General features: G+C 43.7%; 1 protein-coding gene across 2 annotated transcripts in view; it reads left to right on the forward strand.

Moving 5' to 3' along the window:
- arb2a (ARB2 cotranscriptional regulator A) overlaps positions 1-16,001 on the forward strand; it is a 152,604-nt gene that overhangs the window by 90,469 nt on the left and 46,134 nt on the right. For both annotated transcript variants that reach the window (XM_073466641.1, XM_073466640.1), the window contains exons 9-10: positions 9,284-9,400; positions 15,893-15,977. In XM_073466641.1, the coding sequence (XP_073322742.1) occupies positions 9,284-9,400; positions 15,893-15,977 (202 nt within the window). The remainder of the gene's footprint in view (positions 1-9,283; positions 9,401-15,892; positions 15,978-16,001) is intronic.

The following is a 16,001-nucleotide window of genomic DNA, read 5'->3' on the forward strand; positions in this document are numbered from 1 at the left end:
ACTTCATGTGTTGATTTGTGCAGGTTGAAAGTGGATTTGTATAGAGCAGTGATGTATTAACAAAAAAAAATAATGGGGCATTTCTTCATCACAACAATAAAAGTGACAAAAGTCACACAATTGTTAATATTTATCTCTTTTTAAACCTCATCACAATAAATTTAGAATAAGTGAGTAAAAATTTCACATGCTAGCTTGTTGAAATTTTTTCACTGCACCCCAATTTAGAAATTTTGGCTTGAATACCAACTGTGGGCTCAGTTAGTAAAAAGAATCAGTGTTTATCAGCCCCTAAGGCTGTGTGTGTGTGTGTGCGCGTGTGCGTGTGTGTGAGTGTGTGTGTGTGTCTCAGAAATGGACAGCAGTACCCGATGGATATTTAACACATTAGCTTTGGCAGAGCTGAGAGTGGTGTGAAAACACACTGATTTCCTAAGTGGCAATCATATCAGCCTCGCCGTCAGAGAGGCAGCAGAGAGCAAACATCTGTGTGTATGCGCGTGTGTGTGTGTATGTGCGCGCGCTCCAGAAAGTGCATGTATGCTGCTTGTGCACATCATTTAGACATTGATCTGACTGCTGCTTTAGATACGTACAGTAAACTTTATTAATGTGTATTTGATTCTAAGTGAGCTTAATTAGCTTTTTAAAAATATTTTGCCTCAAATAATAATTACACTTTTATTTATTATTATCTGTTTTCCCTTATATTAAATTCTGTTGTCTGTTTTTCTTTCTGCTGTTTTCTTCATTATTTATTTATTCTAACTGCAGTTGTATCTGATGTTCAGGCTCTCTTTCAACCTGTGTCTTTTTTCTGTATCCAGTCGTTTTCTTTCTCGGCCTCTGTTGCTGCGTATACTCGCTCTTTTATATGTGTGTGTCTCTGCCTGTCTGTCCATGGTAAAGCTGTCTCCTCCCTGCCAGGGTTCATGGAGCCCTCGGTTCTCCTCGATGTCAGTATCACCCTGAGTTACAGCACAAAGGTCTCAGCCTCCTCCTCCACCCACCCTTGTTAGGCCCTCTTGTTCACTCCCTCCCTCCGTCAATCCCACTCCCGCTCACCCTATCCATCCTCGTCTCCAGCCGAGAGTCACCCATCCGAAACTATGTTAAAACAGGGTCATCCCCCGGTGTGCACTTAAAGGCTGTCCCTTTAACCTGCTCTGAAATACTTACGGCTATTATTATAGCTTATAAATCATTAAGAAAGTTTAATTATACGAAAATTTCATGGTGGAAATGTGCAAGCTGACACATGGGAAGGGGAATTTAATGGGCCAGCAAGTCCCAGCACCGTGAGGGAAAATATTGAGGTTAGGTTTCTATTTTACAGCATTGCCGGAGGGTTTGGAGACAGGGAGAAAGACAAGAAAGAAGCACTTTCGGAGTGAGAGAGAGGGAGAGAAAAGGCAAGTGGAGATGATGAGGCCTACACTGCATCTAATGCGCAAAAGTAACTTTCTTTTCACTCTGTAGACCAAAGCTGTTAATATGGCCAGTTGATTTGGGAATGATGAAGACATAGCCCACCGAACCTTGTGCTGGTTTTCTTAACTAAGATGTATTCTAATTAACACAAGACTTTAATTAGTCGCCATGCCGTAATTTCACTTCGTTAAGGAATGCTGCCTAATTAGAAATTTCCATTTGGAGAATTTCTGTAATTGCCATCGCTAAACAATAAATGAACATCCCTGACTACTAATGTTACCAAACTTTGTCCACTTCTTTTTAAATTGTGTCAATATCATTTCAATGTGAACATTATATGGGTATTGCTGATATAGCTCGAGCGGCAACCACTGGTCTTTTCATTGTGACCTGATATCATCAACACTTTGCAGATGTTAATTGGAAATGAAGTTAATTCTGTTGAAGTAACTTTGAAAAGCTGCTATGCATTGACACATATGCTTGCTATTTGGTTCTGAATTATTTCAATGATGTTCCATTGCATAAAAGAGTGTCGATCAAGTGAAAACCAACAGGTGTGAAGTGTTTCAGAGTCTCTTAATTATATGAAATACCGTACAATGTATGAGCAGGAAGAAAAACACTTATGTGGAATTCACGTCTGACCATGTGGACAGTACTGAAAAGAGACTCACATAGCTACATATAATACTTTGAATAAGTAATAAAAGAAAAAATATATTCTTATAAATAAATAACTGCACATACCCTCATGCACGAACACATTAAAACTCACTCGAAGAACTCTCGTCGCCATGAATCTAACATTTCTTTATAAGTGAACAGCACTTGCTTTGCACCAGGCTGCTATTGTTTATGAGCACTCGCTTACCCACAACCCCATTTGTCCCTCCCTTCTTCCCTCCCTCCATCCCATCCTCCCTGCCCTCTCTCTCTCCTCTGTCCTCCCTTCCCGTCTTCCTCTTGTTTTCCAATGCGGGCACAAGCGGGGCAAAGCACCCGCAGCCGGCAGGTTTCCTGGCACACCGCTCCTCATCCTCTGCCTTTTGTTTCCACCAGTGGACAGCCATTCTCCACTTCTGCTGTGTCAGTAAATATTTATTGGCCTTCCTTTTCCTCACCACCCCCACTGATGTTGGTGTGTTTCTGTCCACTGTATATGTGTGTGTATGTGTGTGGTTTGCATGTTTATGCACACGCAGAGTCCTCCCCGACACGTACACAGACACACACCACCTCCCACTACCCTGCATCCGGTGCTGTCACTCACACAATTCAGCAATGCCCCTTCCTCACCCTTTCAGATCTCACCCTGTCTCTCCGCCCACCATCTTCCTTTTCTCTCTCTGTCCCTCATCCTCCCTCCATCATGCATGTGTCAGCCAGCCGCGAAAGGAAAGAGGAAAGAGGAAAGAGAGGAGGAAGTTATTGCAGTTTTCTCCTGCTCTCTCCCTCCCGCTCTACACCCTCACAATGACCAGAGTTCATGCACTGGAGAGTCAGAGGGGAAAAACCCTGCAAGTAAATGCATGTGACCTCAGTGAGCAAAACTCCTGCACACTCCCACAACACTGAAAGATGCACACACACAAACACACTCCCTCTCGCTCCCCTGAGCCCTGTGGCCTCGTGTTAGAGAGGGCTTCCTTCCTGCGGTTAAGACAAAGGAAACTGGGGACCGACGGGGGACCTGGGACCGCTGCTTCAAAGCCACAGGAAGCGCTGGTGTTGTCTCTTCCTGTGGAGGGTGTCGGAGCGTGGGGGGCCAGCTGCCTGTGTTTTCACAGCCAGGGACGAGTGTGTTTTGTGTGCGTGTATGTGTCACAGAGAGGGTAGGTAGAGTAGCTGAACACGCTGCACTTCCAGTCCGATCCACCCCTCTGTGACCTGGGATCAATTTCCAGCAACAGAAGTCACACACAGATAGGAATGAGAGAGATAGCACACAAACATCATCCCTGTGGTGACTCCCCCAGTCATTAAAAGTCGAATCCAGCTGAGGATTATCAACCTAACCGCTGTGTATCTACAAGTCTATTGTCCTCATTGATTTATGATAGAAAAAATCACTTCCAGAGCATCAGTCAGCCTTTATGTTTGTTTTTCCAGCCCTTGCCACTATCTTTGCAGACTCTACACATGCTTGCAATGTGTACATGTCTCTGTGTGTGTTTGTGTTTGTGCTCCTGTTCCAGTGTTGGCGTGTAGGGATTTATGGGGGTGTATGTGTTAGTGTGTCTGCGCCATGTGTTTTCCAACCTTCCGGTGTGCACCCGCATACATGTTTGTTTGTTTTTTCTGTGTTCGCCCTGGCTTCTCTGATGCTCTCCTCTTAGTCTCTGGCAGCAACAGGACAGTTAATCAATCAAATATTTAAGCAGTGCTTCAGTGCTCAGTGGGTAGTCCTAGATTATCTGTGGCTGTTGGCAGTGCATGGCGCAGCCACATTATAAGCCTCGTCTCTGACTGGCATCGTCACGGGGCGCTTCTTGCTCTCGCTCCCTCCTCCTCCTTCCCCTTGGCCTCTGCTCAGTCTTTACTCACTCCCACTAACACTCATACATTTTGTCCTCTTTTCCATTCTCACTCATTTTCTGTCATTCTCGCTCTATCCCTTGTTTTCCTTTCTCTTGTTTGCCGCTCTCTATTCGCACTCTCTCTCTATGTATAATTGTGGCTTTTCACATTGACTATCTGACAGTGAGCAAGGCCCCTTAAAGAGCTCTCATCTTTCTGTCTTTGCCTGTTTCTCTCTTTTCTCTCGCTCTGCATTCTTTCTAGGGATAAGTCTGCCTGTCTCCCCACGGGGATCTCCATTGTGGATTACCATTCAGTTTTCGCCCAATTATCTAGTGGCTTTCGCTGCCTTTGACACATAATTATCAAAGGCCTAAATAATTGTCTTTATTATTGCCGGTGTTTAGATGTAGCGTCAGCGGAGCAGTCGCGAGCAAAGGGAGCGTCACGGGGAGAGGAGAGAAATGAAGTATTTATCTCGACCAGAGATTAGCTTAGCATGCTGTTAAATGATGTCTCGTCGCTTATTTCAACTCCTCGTCCAGATAAATAAACATGATTAATATGCCCCCTACGTTCCTTCATACACACACCCCACACTTTACATATACACACACCGATTGCATATCGCATTCTATGTCAGTAGTGAAAATAAGATTACGCACAACAAAAAGTCTAGCAATTAGCTGGCTTTGTAGCAGGAAGCAGCTTAAGGCGCTAAACACTGTACTTTGCTGAGGGCCATGTGAGAGGTCAGGTACGAGATACGGGGGTTAGAGAAAAGTCTCTGTGGGTATGTTTGCGTGTGAGTGTGTTAGAGTGACTCCAAATGCGCGGGGGTTGGATATTTCATAGACCTTGTGAAAAGCTGGGTTTAGTAGAATTGTGCCAACCAGGGGGTCAGAAATCTGTGATGTTTGCGGGTCTCTATAGCAACCAGGCCCTCTGCAGAGAAATCAGAAAAGAAATGTTTCATGAGGAAGAAACAGAGCAGGTTGAAGGGGTAGAAAGATTTCAGTTCATTCAGAGTTTAAATATAAGTGGGTGGGAGTGAACTCAAGTCCACGTCACCAGTTGTGACTCAGCGTTGTCATCGTGGTTTAGAAGAATGTAAATGTGTTTGCAGTAAAATTAAATCCAAATGACACTGAGGGACTGTGTTTAAAAACAGCTTTTCACAGAAGTAGGTTAAGAAATTTCTTTAACACCACTTTTTTGTGGCACACTAAATTAGGATGTCAAAATGTCCTTGATAATTGAACTGAATTAGACTTGTTAGCCTAGTATGGTGCAGATGTTAGATGACGTGCATCAGACTAATAGTGAACATTTCATCAAGGTGCTTTAATGAGCGAGGAGGCCGCCTTTGAGCTGAGGACGCATTGGTCCCACTTAAACTTAAGCTTCTACTTGTGTTTTCAAGACAGTGAAAGCCTACTTGCTTCAGGGATGCTGTTCTGAAGCTGACTCTGTGGTCCGTTCATCCTGTGAAGTGAGCCAAGGGGAAAGAGAATTTTCCTCATGGGGATCAATAAAGCATTCATAAATATTCTTTGTTGTGCACATCTGCCTGTCCTTCCTCTCATCTGTCTTGCTTTTTCTTCTCATTTCTTCCCTTTTCCTCCAATAATACTACTTTTGATATCCATTCAGCTTATGCCCTTGTGCCTTCCCTTTCTTGATTTTTTTTTTTTTTTTTTTTTCACTCAAGCCCCCCCATGTCCAGCCCCCACCCAAACTTTACTCTGCACATCCAGCTGCTTTAGCGTTAAAGGAAAGGCCAGCAGAGAGGCGGCAAATGGCTCAACATCTGTGTGTTGGTTTTAGCTCAACAAGTATTTCCACATGTTTCTCTTCCTTTTTCCCTGTCCGATACAAGACTGATCACAACAGCTGGCCTGTTTCCTTGTTAAAGCTGCAGTCTGCGGTTACATAGTGGATTAGCACATTTAAGATTCTGGATAAAAATGGCTAACACTAACTCACATACTAACATGGTATAAAAATTACAACATGATGAGTCATATGATAGGACTGCTTACATCGCTACTCACTTGTGGCTTTATGGGTCCAACTGGTTCTGTGAGTTAAACTTGAGTATCACCCACCTTGCAGAAGACACAGACATGCTTAGATCCTGCTCTCAACATGCAGCTAACCACAGTTGTCATCGTGGCTTGTAAAACATGAGAAACCCAGTGGTGTCAAAATCATTGTGGTTGAGGGCCACACTGCATAGAGCACTCTCTCCTTGTGTCATTATTTGTCAACCTATTACCCCAACTGTTACCACAGCCAACCATATGTTTATAGGCATTGCGGCAATGAGAGCTGTCAGAACGAGTGATTGATATAGCCAGTGTTGGGAGATGGTGTTCTACGCTCTTTAATCTTCGGTTGCGGCATCATCAAAAAGACAGACTTTGTTTGGTGAGAGTTCCTGATTTATTTTCCTTCGTCATTTCAGCAGATATACAACACTGTGTGAGTAAAATCACAGCAAATCAGGAAAAGTTGGTTAGAGAAGGGCAAAGTAGTTTTGCTTTGTAATTAAAACCAATAAAATCTAGCTACCAAAAGCATCCAGAGGATCTGAATCTAATCATTTTGAATGGCTGCTTTAGGATTTCCAAAGGTCTCGTTATCCCATTTTTTAAAAAACATTTTCTCCTGTCATCTGTTGGCTTGACGAGACAGTCTGTCTGCACAACATTAATCATGCACTGTCTAAATACTTGAGTCCAGTATGTAAGAGTTGTTGAGTATGTTAAGTTCCAGACGTGTCCATCAGCACCATCTACAACCCAGATTCACTCCCACCTTACCAGCTGTGCATTTCCCTTTGTACATACCTTTATCCTTGTCTTATCACTGTCAGTCATTCACTTGCTTCTCCCTTTAACAGTACTCTCGTATCTGCTCACATTCATTCCCACACACACGCACACATCCATGCCTGTACCGACATACATGAAGACATGCACACCCACACTTCCTCTGGTTGGCTTTATTAGTATTCTTGTTCTATCTCTTGATTCCATCTATCTGCACATCCTTTGTTATCTCTAAAGTACTTTGTGTTAAAAGTGGCATGCAAAAATGACTTTGGAAACAAGATAGACTTAAACAACCTTAATGAAAGGTTGGCAAATACAGTTTACTTTGGCACCAGTTGCCATTTTTATTATAGTTCTGTGACAGTTTTAATATACCAGTGATATCCTGTGAACCATACCCATGTTAAGTACATTTTCCATCCCACATAAAAAAAATGTTGGACTCAGAAGGGCTATACAATAGGAGCAAGCAAAGACCTATTTATCAACTTTCAGAATGGAAAAAATGCTTTCTGCACAGACTTTGGATGTTTTTGACTGGTCTGAAGTCATGTGCTTAGCGCTTTCCATGGGCAGTCAGTCCACTGCCTCCTGTTTCCTGGCCTCTGCTAGCAGCCCCTATACTCAGGGACTGGCCCGTTTGGCTAGCGCCAGAAAACAGGACCTTGACTGACACCTCCAGTTTTAAAAGGTTGACTTTGCTACTCCCACGGGCCCAGTTCTGCCAGAGGAAAGCTTTTCAACCAAGCGTGGATGAGGGTGGAGTAGAGAAAGGAGTGTGTATCTCTGTGTGTGTATATGATGGTATTATTTTGTGTGAGCTAGCAGATGTGTCTGTGCATACATTTGCAGTGTATGTCTTCTTTTGTTGTCTATCTTTACTGTAGTAGCACTTTTTTTATGCTTGTGGTTGTACCTCCCCTCTCAATCTGCTCTATCCTCCGCCCTGGTGAAGACGCTCAAGTGGAAGCCTTATCAGCTGTATGATATATGAGTCCTTAGAGCCTTAATAGATTCAATTTATCTCTATACACTCCCACTTTAATTTGGCTGGGCAGGGGAGGATGTATTCAAATGCCCACCGTCATTTTGATGTACAGCCAGGCAGCCAGAGCTTGCTGACTATAGATGACCAGTGTTACATGTCCATGAATGTGTATAAGATGGGTGATTGATCCAGCCTAAGCCCCAGTCTGAGCGTCAGATTTATATTGTAGCTTTTGTACCTCAGCCCTATTTTGTTTCATTGCACTCCGGCTTTTCTCTGCCAGTGTTTATCCTATTCTTACATGCAAGCACCAACTAAGCCCTGATATTCCAATCCCTGCCTTAGCTTTAACGTTACCTAGAACTACTAATGGAGTGCACCAAGCCATAAACACCATCACCATTTTAAACCTGACCGCAGTCCAGAAGTCCGGTACACTGAAAAGTTTTTCCTCCTCTTCCAGATAACACTTAGGATGAAGCTCTAAAGCTCCAATTTGTAAGATAGTTGATTTTTGAGTCTCATTTCCAACTCGTCAAATACTGATGTTTTGGGATAGCTGGCTGACCCAACCTAAAATTCCAAAGCATCGGTATTTGACAAGTTGGGAATGAGAATCAAAAATCTATTTTCTCTCAAATTGGACCTTTTAATGTAGTTAAAACCCTGGTCTTTCCATGCTTGGCGCCATGTGTAGATGACCAGGCTCTCACGAAACTTCATGCTATTCTGCAGCGCTGTGCTTAATCCCAGTCTATCAGTCTCTTCCCCAGCTTCACTATTCGTATACAGTAAGTGATTGTTAACCTATTGTTGAAAGTCCTGTTCCCTATTCTTTCCATTTTATCTTAAAGCAAAGCAGAGTGAAATGGCTCATTCCCAAGGCCTGACTGCAGTACTCCTCTGGGTGGGACCAGCGGTGTGGGAAGTCTATTGTAGTGCAGTAACAAGTTCTTTGTGTGACATTTTCCTTGGCGTTGACATTCAGAGGGGAATAGGAAGACGGGTCTGTGGACGCTACATTCTCTGTGACATGTGAAGGGAAAGGGTATTAAGAATGGGGACCGAGGTATTTGAACGTGCACAGGGAAGGACATTTGCACAGAACGTGACAAGGACACGATATGGTGGAGCAGCTCTTTCATATTTCACTTTGTAACATTATGCCATACACCAGGTTGAATCTCTATCTGCCGGTACAGAGCTGTCCACTGGGCCATTACTATCATGGTCCGAGGAATAGGCAGTGTATGTTGGACAGGGAATACAATTTTTTTCTTGGCAAGTATCTACTGGAGCAATAAGTATGTGATATTTAAATATATTTTTCACATCTATGCAATCAAAAAGCTGATTTGGTCTCAAAAGGATTGCCTATTTTTTACAGCATCACGATCTCAGTTGATCAAATGTTGTCTGAAATGAGCATTCTCCTCAACGGTGGCTGTGTCATTAACATGCTGCATGGATGATTAACACAAATTTGATTTGCTTTTTGTGGCAGATGAATCAGCGGGAAATGCAGGTGAAGAACAGAGTGTGTGCTGTGGCTCTGACTGACTCGGCTCACAACATCTGGCTACAGGAGACCAGCAAAGGCACGCAGGACTGGATGCAGCAGGTGAGAAAACCACACAAGCTCAAATGCACAAACACATACTGAAGCCAAACAAAGGCGCTGGAGTCCATTCCTGAGCTCCCATCTCATCATGTAAATTCTCCCAGCGGTTAGCTGAGGTCTCTCAGATTTTGCTCCTCTCTAATTTCTCCCTGCACAACCCTGCTGACCTACACAGGTACCCCTGACCAAGAGCTAGCCTTAGAAGTCATGGAGAACCATTGTTTGCGTGTTTTCCTTCTCTGTCTTTTTTTTTAATCAGCCCCCACTTTTTTTTCTTCCTGGGTCCATGTCAATGAATAACTAAGACAGTTAACCCTCGGTGGTGCGTGTGTATGCGGCTGGGCATCCATATGTGCATGCGTGCATGTGTTTATGTGGGCTTGTGGGTAAGCGTGTGAGATAGAATGCACGTGCACATGTGCATTTGTGTTAGCTTCATTTTAGCACTTGCCCTTTCTGGTGTGACCTCTGCGCCATACGCAGCACCTGGGCTCACTCAGTATGCACATACAGATGAGGACCATCCAAGACCAGAGCTGCTTGAGAGCCAGAGATGCAAATGTCATGCACACACACACACTCTGACACACAGCCACACACACCATACCTTTATTTGTATTACATCCTCTTTTATATCCCTTGCCTTTTGTTATTGCTATTTCTGTCATCTCCAGTTGCGCGTGTGTGTGTTAGGTTTTGGTGCATAAGCGTGTGTTAGTTGTCTGTGAATGTGTATGTATGTTGGTTTGAGTGGTGGGGATTCAAGGTTGCACTGGCCGCCTTCTCCTTGTCGGGCATTTCCTATTTTTGATTCATCTAAGGGATGTTCGGGACACAGCATAATTGGAATGTTAAGTGATTTTCTATTTGTGATGATTACCCAGAACAATAAATCTGAAATAACCTTCTTTGTCCGGCCGGAGGAAGGGGACAGGCAAGGATTCACTCTTTTTCATACTCATTAACCCACAGTCCTTTTTTGGCTGAATTAAGAGAAGTGCCTGCCTAATTAAAGGGATTTTTTTCTTGAGGGAAACAGTGGCACACCTATGCTTTGCTATGCCCTTCTCAATGATACAACAAAAATAAATAAATGGAGGATATGTATACATCATCTTTTGTTCTGGGTGCACTTTTCTATGAGACTACTCATTACTTGTTGCTAATTCCTAGCAAATGTTTATACTCCATGTAATTCTCTCAGGGACCATTGGATTCATTATGTAAATCATTACATCAGTTTTATTTAACAGCAACAAAAAAAAATGTGTTTTATCCTCTGAAACCCAAATTAACTTTAATTGAATTATCAGGAACGCAGTGTTGATGCCTATTGTTCCTGCCATCTCTCTAAGAGAAGAATGGGTACTCACAGTATCAAGTGTTTGGCCATCTCTGCTAATTTATTGTCAGATAAAGACCACTATACACTGTAGATCAATGCTAAGTGGTGAGATATACATTATTTTTGAACATGTTAACATCAGATTGATATAGAGGTTGAAGGTAAAAAAGTCTTACTCATATTCTGTATTTCATCACATTAGTGGCTTCTGGGCATGGATGGCAGTGCTAGTTATCAAGCTCCAGGGTCAGCATGAGGATTGAGGTGAATCCAAAATCTAATCTGCCCCAGTCATTTACATTAGAAACTAATGCTGCGTATGTGCTGTGGTTCCACCAAAAGGTCAGAGTCCCTTTATGTTCCACCCAATATGCTAATCCAATGGCTCTCAGCAAGAGGTTTCTATCATTGGCTCGCTTTCCTGATGTTTGGCTTTTAATGATCATACAGTCTGACAGTACATGCAGTTGGTGGAATGCAGAAGATGCACACACATACCCTGACAGTTGATGCATATAATGCTGCTTTTTCAAAGATATTAATATTCCATACACAGCTGGATCTTGAACGTAAACAACACTTGCATTGCTCACTAAGGTATGGGCATACAACACACACACACATACACACATGGAGGGCAGCCCAAAAGGTGCTGCCCATCACAGAGGAGAGCTAGCAGTGAACCTGAATAATGCCCTGGGTGGTGTATAAATATGGGTGCCCGTATGAGTGGGTGCATGTGAGGTCGGCGCACCCCAGCAGTGCACTGCTCTGTTCTCCTCGGACAGAGATAATTCCCTCCCTCTGGGGTGCAAGAGGTCACTGGATGGTGGGACGGAGCGATGAGAAGAGGAGAGCATAAGAGAGGAGATGGGATTTAGAGATCACCGCCCGCTGGGCCAGGTTATATAGACCAAATGGGTCAGACGAGGGGCAACTGACGTCACTGCCAGGAGACAAAATACAGAGTGAAGGTGAGAGAAATGAAAAAAGGCTGGGAATAAGCAGAGGCAGAGATAGAAAGACTCATCCATTGAGTGAGACAGAAAAAAGAAATAGGCAAAGAAATAAAGTATGAGAAACGTTCAATTATTTAAATCCCGTTGACTGCCGCCGAGAAGGCACAGGGCAGAGCTGTGGAAAAGAAAAACAAAAAGACAGGTAGGATATGAATGGAGTGAATACAGATGGAGGAGAGGAGATGAAGAGATGTACGTGGAGATAGATGAGTAGCATAGTGAGGGGAAGTGAGTGAGAGAGAGAGAAATGCGAATGATGGTGTACAGCTGGCAGCCTGTCACAGTCTCCAAGGTGTCTCCTGTCACTGTGCTGGCCTGCTGTCACACTCTAGTGGCCTGCCCAGAGCACACACAAGCACAGGCATACACACATGCACACACATACACACACACATACAGAGTACACTATGGTCATGAATAAACCATCCTAATCCATAGAGATTATACAGCAACTGGAGGAGGTGGGAGAGAGACAGACACAGAGAGAGTGAGCAAGAATTGATACTCAGGACTACTTTCTGAGAAGTTGGGTTGCAGGCTGTCATGTGTGTTATGGTTTAGTAGACTTTTGTACACTTAGCACAGAGTTTCTATCGTGGGACTCGGTCCTGTGTGCCTTCAGAGAGAAGAGGAGGAGTTGCCATTGTACGCTTGAATGGAGCATATGATTGCAAATATACATACTACACATATTTTGATAATATTTGCATTTAGATCTGTATAACAGTTTCTATAATCAACATGATAATTTTATGACTCATTTTGTTATTCAGTCACTTTCTTTATCAAGTTGTTTTACACTCAGTTTTTGCACAAAACAAGTCTGTTAATAAATCCTAGTGTGGTTTCTGTTATTTTCTGTACAAGTCTGGATGGTAGGGAGGACACTTCCCTTTTTATAGGCACCATGTGTGTATTCCTGTGACTCTTACTGTGTAGTGGATATGGACACCTATGTGAGACCTATTTGGTCCTCATGAAGGCTCCATTAGATCACCCTGCCATCAGCTGAGTGCAGTGTTTTGTGTCCATTACTCTCTCTCTGTGAGTGTGCGTGCGTGTGTGTTTGTTGTTTATGTGAAAGAATCAGGCTGCCTTCCACGCTGACTTGCAGTAGGCAGCAGGTGGTGGATTGCTCACACACACACACACATTACAAAAAAGGCTTAAAAGCATTTCTCAGAGATAGAGGGGTAGAGCTGACACCTGCTTGTCATTTACACCCTCAGAGTACACTGCTAGCTTAATGGTTAGCTTTAGCACTTAGCATTAGCACTTAGCGCTAGCCTCTAACTCACCACTTTGTTTCTGCATAATGTTGGAGATGGGATTTAAGCTAAACAAAGTGCACTGTGCAACAATGTGTTTTGGTATGTGTGTGTGTATCCAGCACAAAGCCCCAACACACACACACACACACACACACACACACACACACACATGCACAGAGCAGCAGAGGTGGGGGAAGAGTCAAATCTGTTTACATGTTTGTTTCTCTGTCTGCCTTTAGTTCAATGGCACCATTGATCGGCGGACGAGCTGCTTGAAGTGATGATGCTATGCATCAGAGGCAGCCGATGTGATGTGCCATCCTTTTGTCACGTCGCCCTTCTCTAATCCCAGCCAGCAGGCCTTGCCTTTATGTGACTGCTGTTATGCCTGCGGTCTCCCACAGCACTGGGACTGTGTGCTATGTGTGTGAGTGTGTGTGTGTGTGTGCGTGTGTGTGTGTGTGCATTAATGCAAGAGTTTGTGTGCACATGTGTGTTGTTGCCTTGACAAATCTATTCAAACCCCGGCCTCCCTGCCTCCATTGGTGGTGATGGTGGAGGTGAAGGGGGAGGGAGCTGGGCTCTTTGAAAGACTCCCCTCCTTCCCCTCGATCCAGCCGCCTTCAGCCCACTGCTCCACAGCCCAGCTGACATCTTCCTTGAGACAGACTGAATGAATTAAAGGAGATACAATGAGACACTTGATGTAGCAGTCAAGGAGCCCCACTGCTTCTGTGCCGCTCCACACCGCTCTGCCCTCAAGCCCGGGCTCAGAGGAGAGCACATCTAGGGCAAAGGAAAGGATCTAAAAATACACAATATGCCACTGTTTACCAAGATGACTTGTCATCTCCCCCCAATGCTAAACCCCCCATCCTCCTCCTCTCCATTCCCCCTCATCTCTCTGCCGATCGTACTTCAACCTCTTATGCTATACCCCTTATGACTTCTTGCACTTTGATTGACAGGGCTGAAGAAATTAAATACAGAGGAAAGGAGTGAAAAGGCATTTGTACAATTTTTAAGAGGCATATTCAGTACAAACTTTGTCTGATATTAATATATTTTTATTGTATAGGAATGGATCACTTATGACCTAAACAGACCTTTTTGTACACATTTCCCAACTGAATTATGTTTACTTTCTTTTTTCATTTTCCATACATGGGCCAGATGTTTCATCATGATCAAATCTCGCAATGTGTTTTTTCATTTCTCTATAAGTCACTGTAGGACAAAAGAAGATGTAGCACATGTCGAGCAGAGGGCAACAGAAGACACCTGCTTTAACATAGCTGAAGAAGCTTATGTAGACAAAAAGCAACAACCAAGAGAGTCCTCAAGTATATTCAGTATCCCCGTTTATAACTTGACATATTCATACAGAAAAACAACATAACTCGAAGAACGTTTTGTCTGTGTGTGGGTGCTACTTGTTGGATGATAGCGTAGTGGAAGTTTGATGTGACCCTGGATTTTTTTGCATTTAAGTAATGTGTGTGTGTGCATGTGGTGAAATGGGAGTTAATAAATTTGTCTGTCCAGTCCCTCCTCTTTCAAGGCCTTGGGAGTCAGGGTCACCAAGTGCAAAAATGCGAAAGCAAGCGTGTTTTTGAGTGTGCATTTGAGTCTGAAGGGTTCACAACGTTACACATCTTTATGGGAGACCCCCCGCAATGCAATCACTGACCCACACACACAAGCACACACGCACACACAAGCATGCACAAGACTGTAATGACTGTCAGGGGGCCAGGGTGAAAGTAAACAAGGGCAGATAAGCAGTGATTCAGAAGGATGCCAGCTGCACATTCTAATCTCTTTACATTTTCTCTTTCTTCTATTGAACTTTTATCTTATCTGGGGAACGTCTTCTCCAAGCATTCCTTCTCAGCCTCCCTCTGTCCCGCTCTCCCTTTTCCCCTTGTTTTTGTACTAACCTTACAAGCCACAGCATACCAATCCTCATCGCACGGTCAAACGGGAAAACACACTTTGATATGTTGTCATCGGCTGAAACAGAGAATGAAAACTCAAAGCCAGGGAAAAGTGTGTTGTTTTGTAGTGTGGCATTGATACAGTTGATTAATAGTACATAAGGATTAAACATACTGTGCTTGGAATCACCTCGTAGGTAGAAAGAGGGAACGACACACAGACAGGAAGATGAAGACAGCAAAAAAAAAAAGAAGAACAGATAAAGAGGTCCTCTCCTCTTTCTGACAGTAGAGTTGTCAACCGCAGGGGGTTTGAGAGGACTAGGGGTGTTTGCGGGAGGTTATGGGTCAGCAAGCTGGGCAGACACCCTCCCCCAGGGCACCCACTGATCTACCATGGTAGAAGGCCTCAGCTCTCCACCACAAACAAACGCCAAGCTGTCTGAGCAACATGTCACAGAGCTTTTAATTGCTTGTTCCTACCCCCCACCCCCCACCTCGCTCAGCCATACACACACCTCTTTCTCACTTATTGTCTCTCCCTCTTGTCCTCCGCACCTGTCTCCCTTGCCTCCCATTTTCGCTCCCTTCTCCCTTTCTTTTTCCTTGTTTCTGATATTTCTTTCAATTTCAAATAAAACTTGCTATATTTCCATGAAGTACAAAACAATACTTTCAAAGCATCAAGGTGAAAGATGTTTTTACACTTTTAAATCAAATCCTCTCCCTTTTTATATTTCCATCTTTGAGCGTATATTTCTTTGCGTTTTGCAGAGTATTACTGGAGGTAATAGAGGATGCTGGTTTCCACATATTTATTTCCCTTGTACAAACCCCCCACTACATCTTTTGTTGACACAATGTAGAGAATTTGTCTACCGAGTTTACAATTTACTGTCTCTTTCTTCCTCTCCCTGCAGCACTGTTGTAACTGGGTATCGAGTCCAGAGCCTCTGGACACACCACTGGATCCCATGCTGCCAGACTGCCCCCGAGTCTCTGCAGGTATCAAATAAACTGTGTATAAAC

The sequence above is a fragment of the Pagrus major genome, chromosome 5 (genome assembly GCF_040436345.1).
Source record: "Pagrus major chromosome 5, Pma_NU_1.0".
NCBI lineage: Eukaryota > Metazoa > Chordata > Actinopteri > Spariformes > Sparidae > Pagrus > Pagrus major.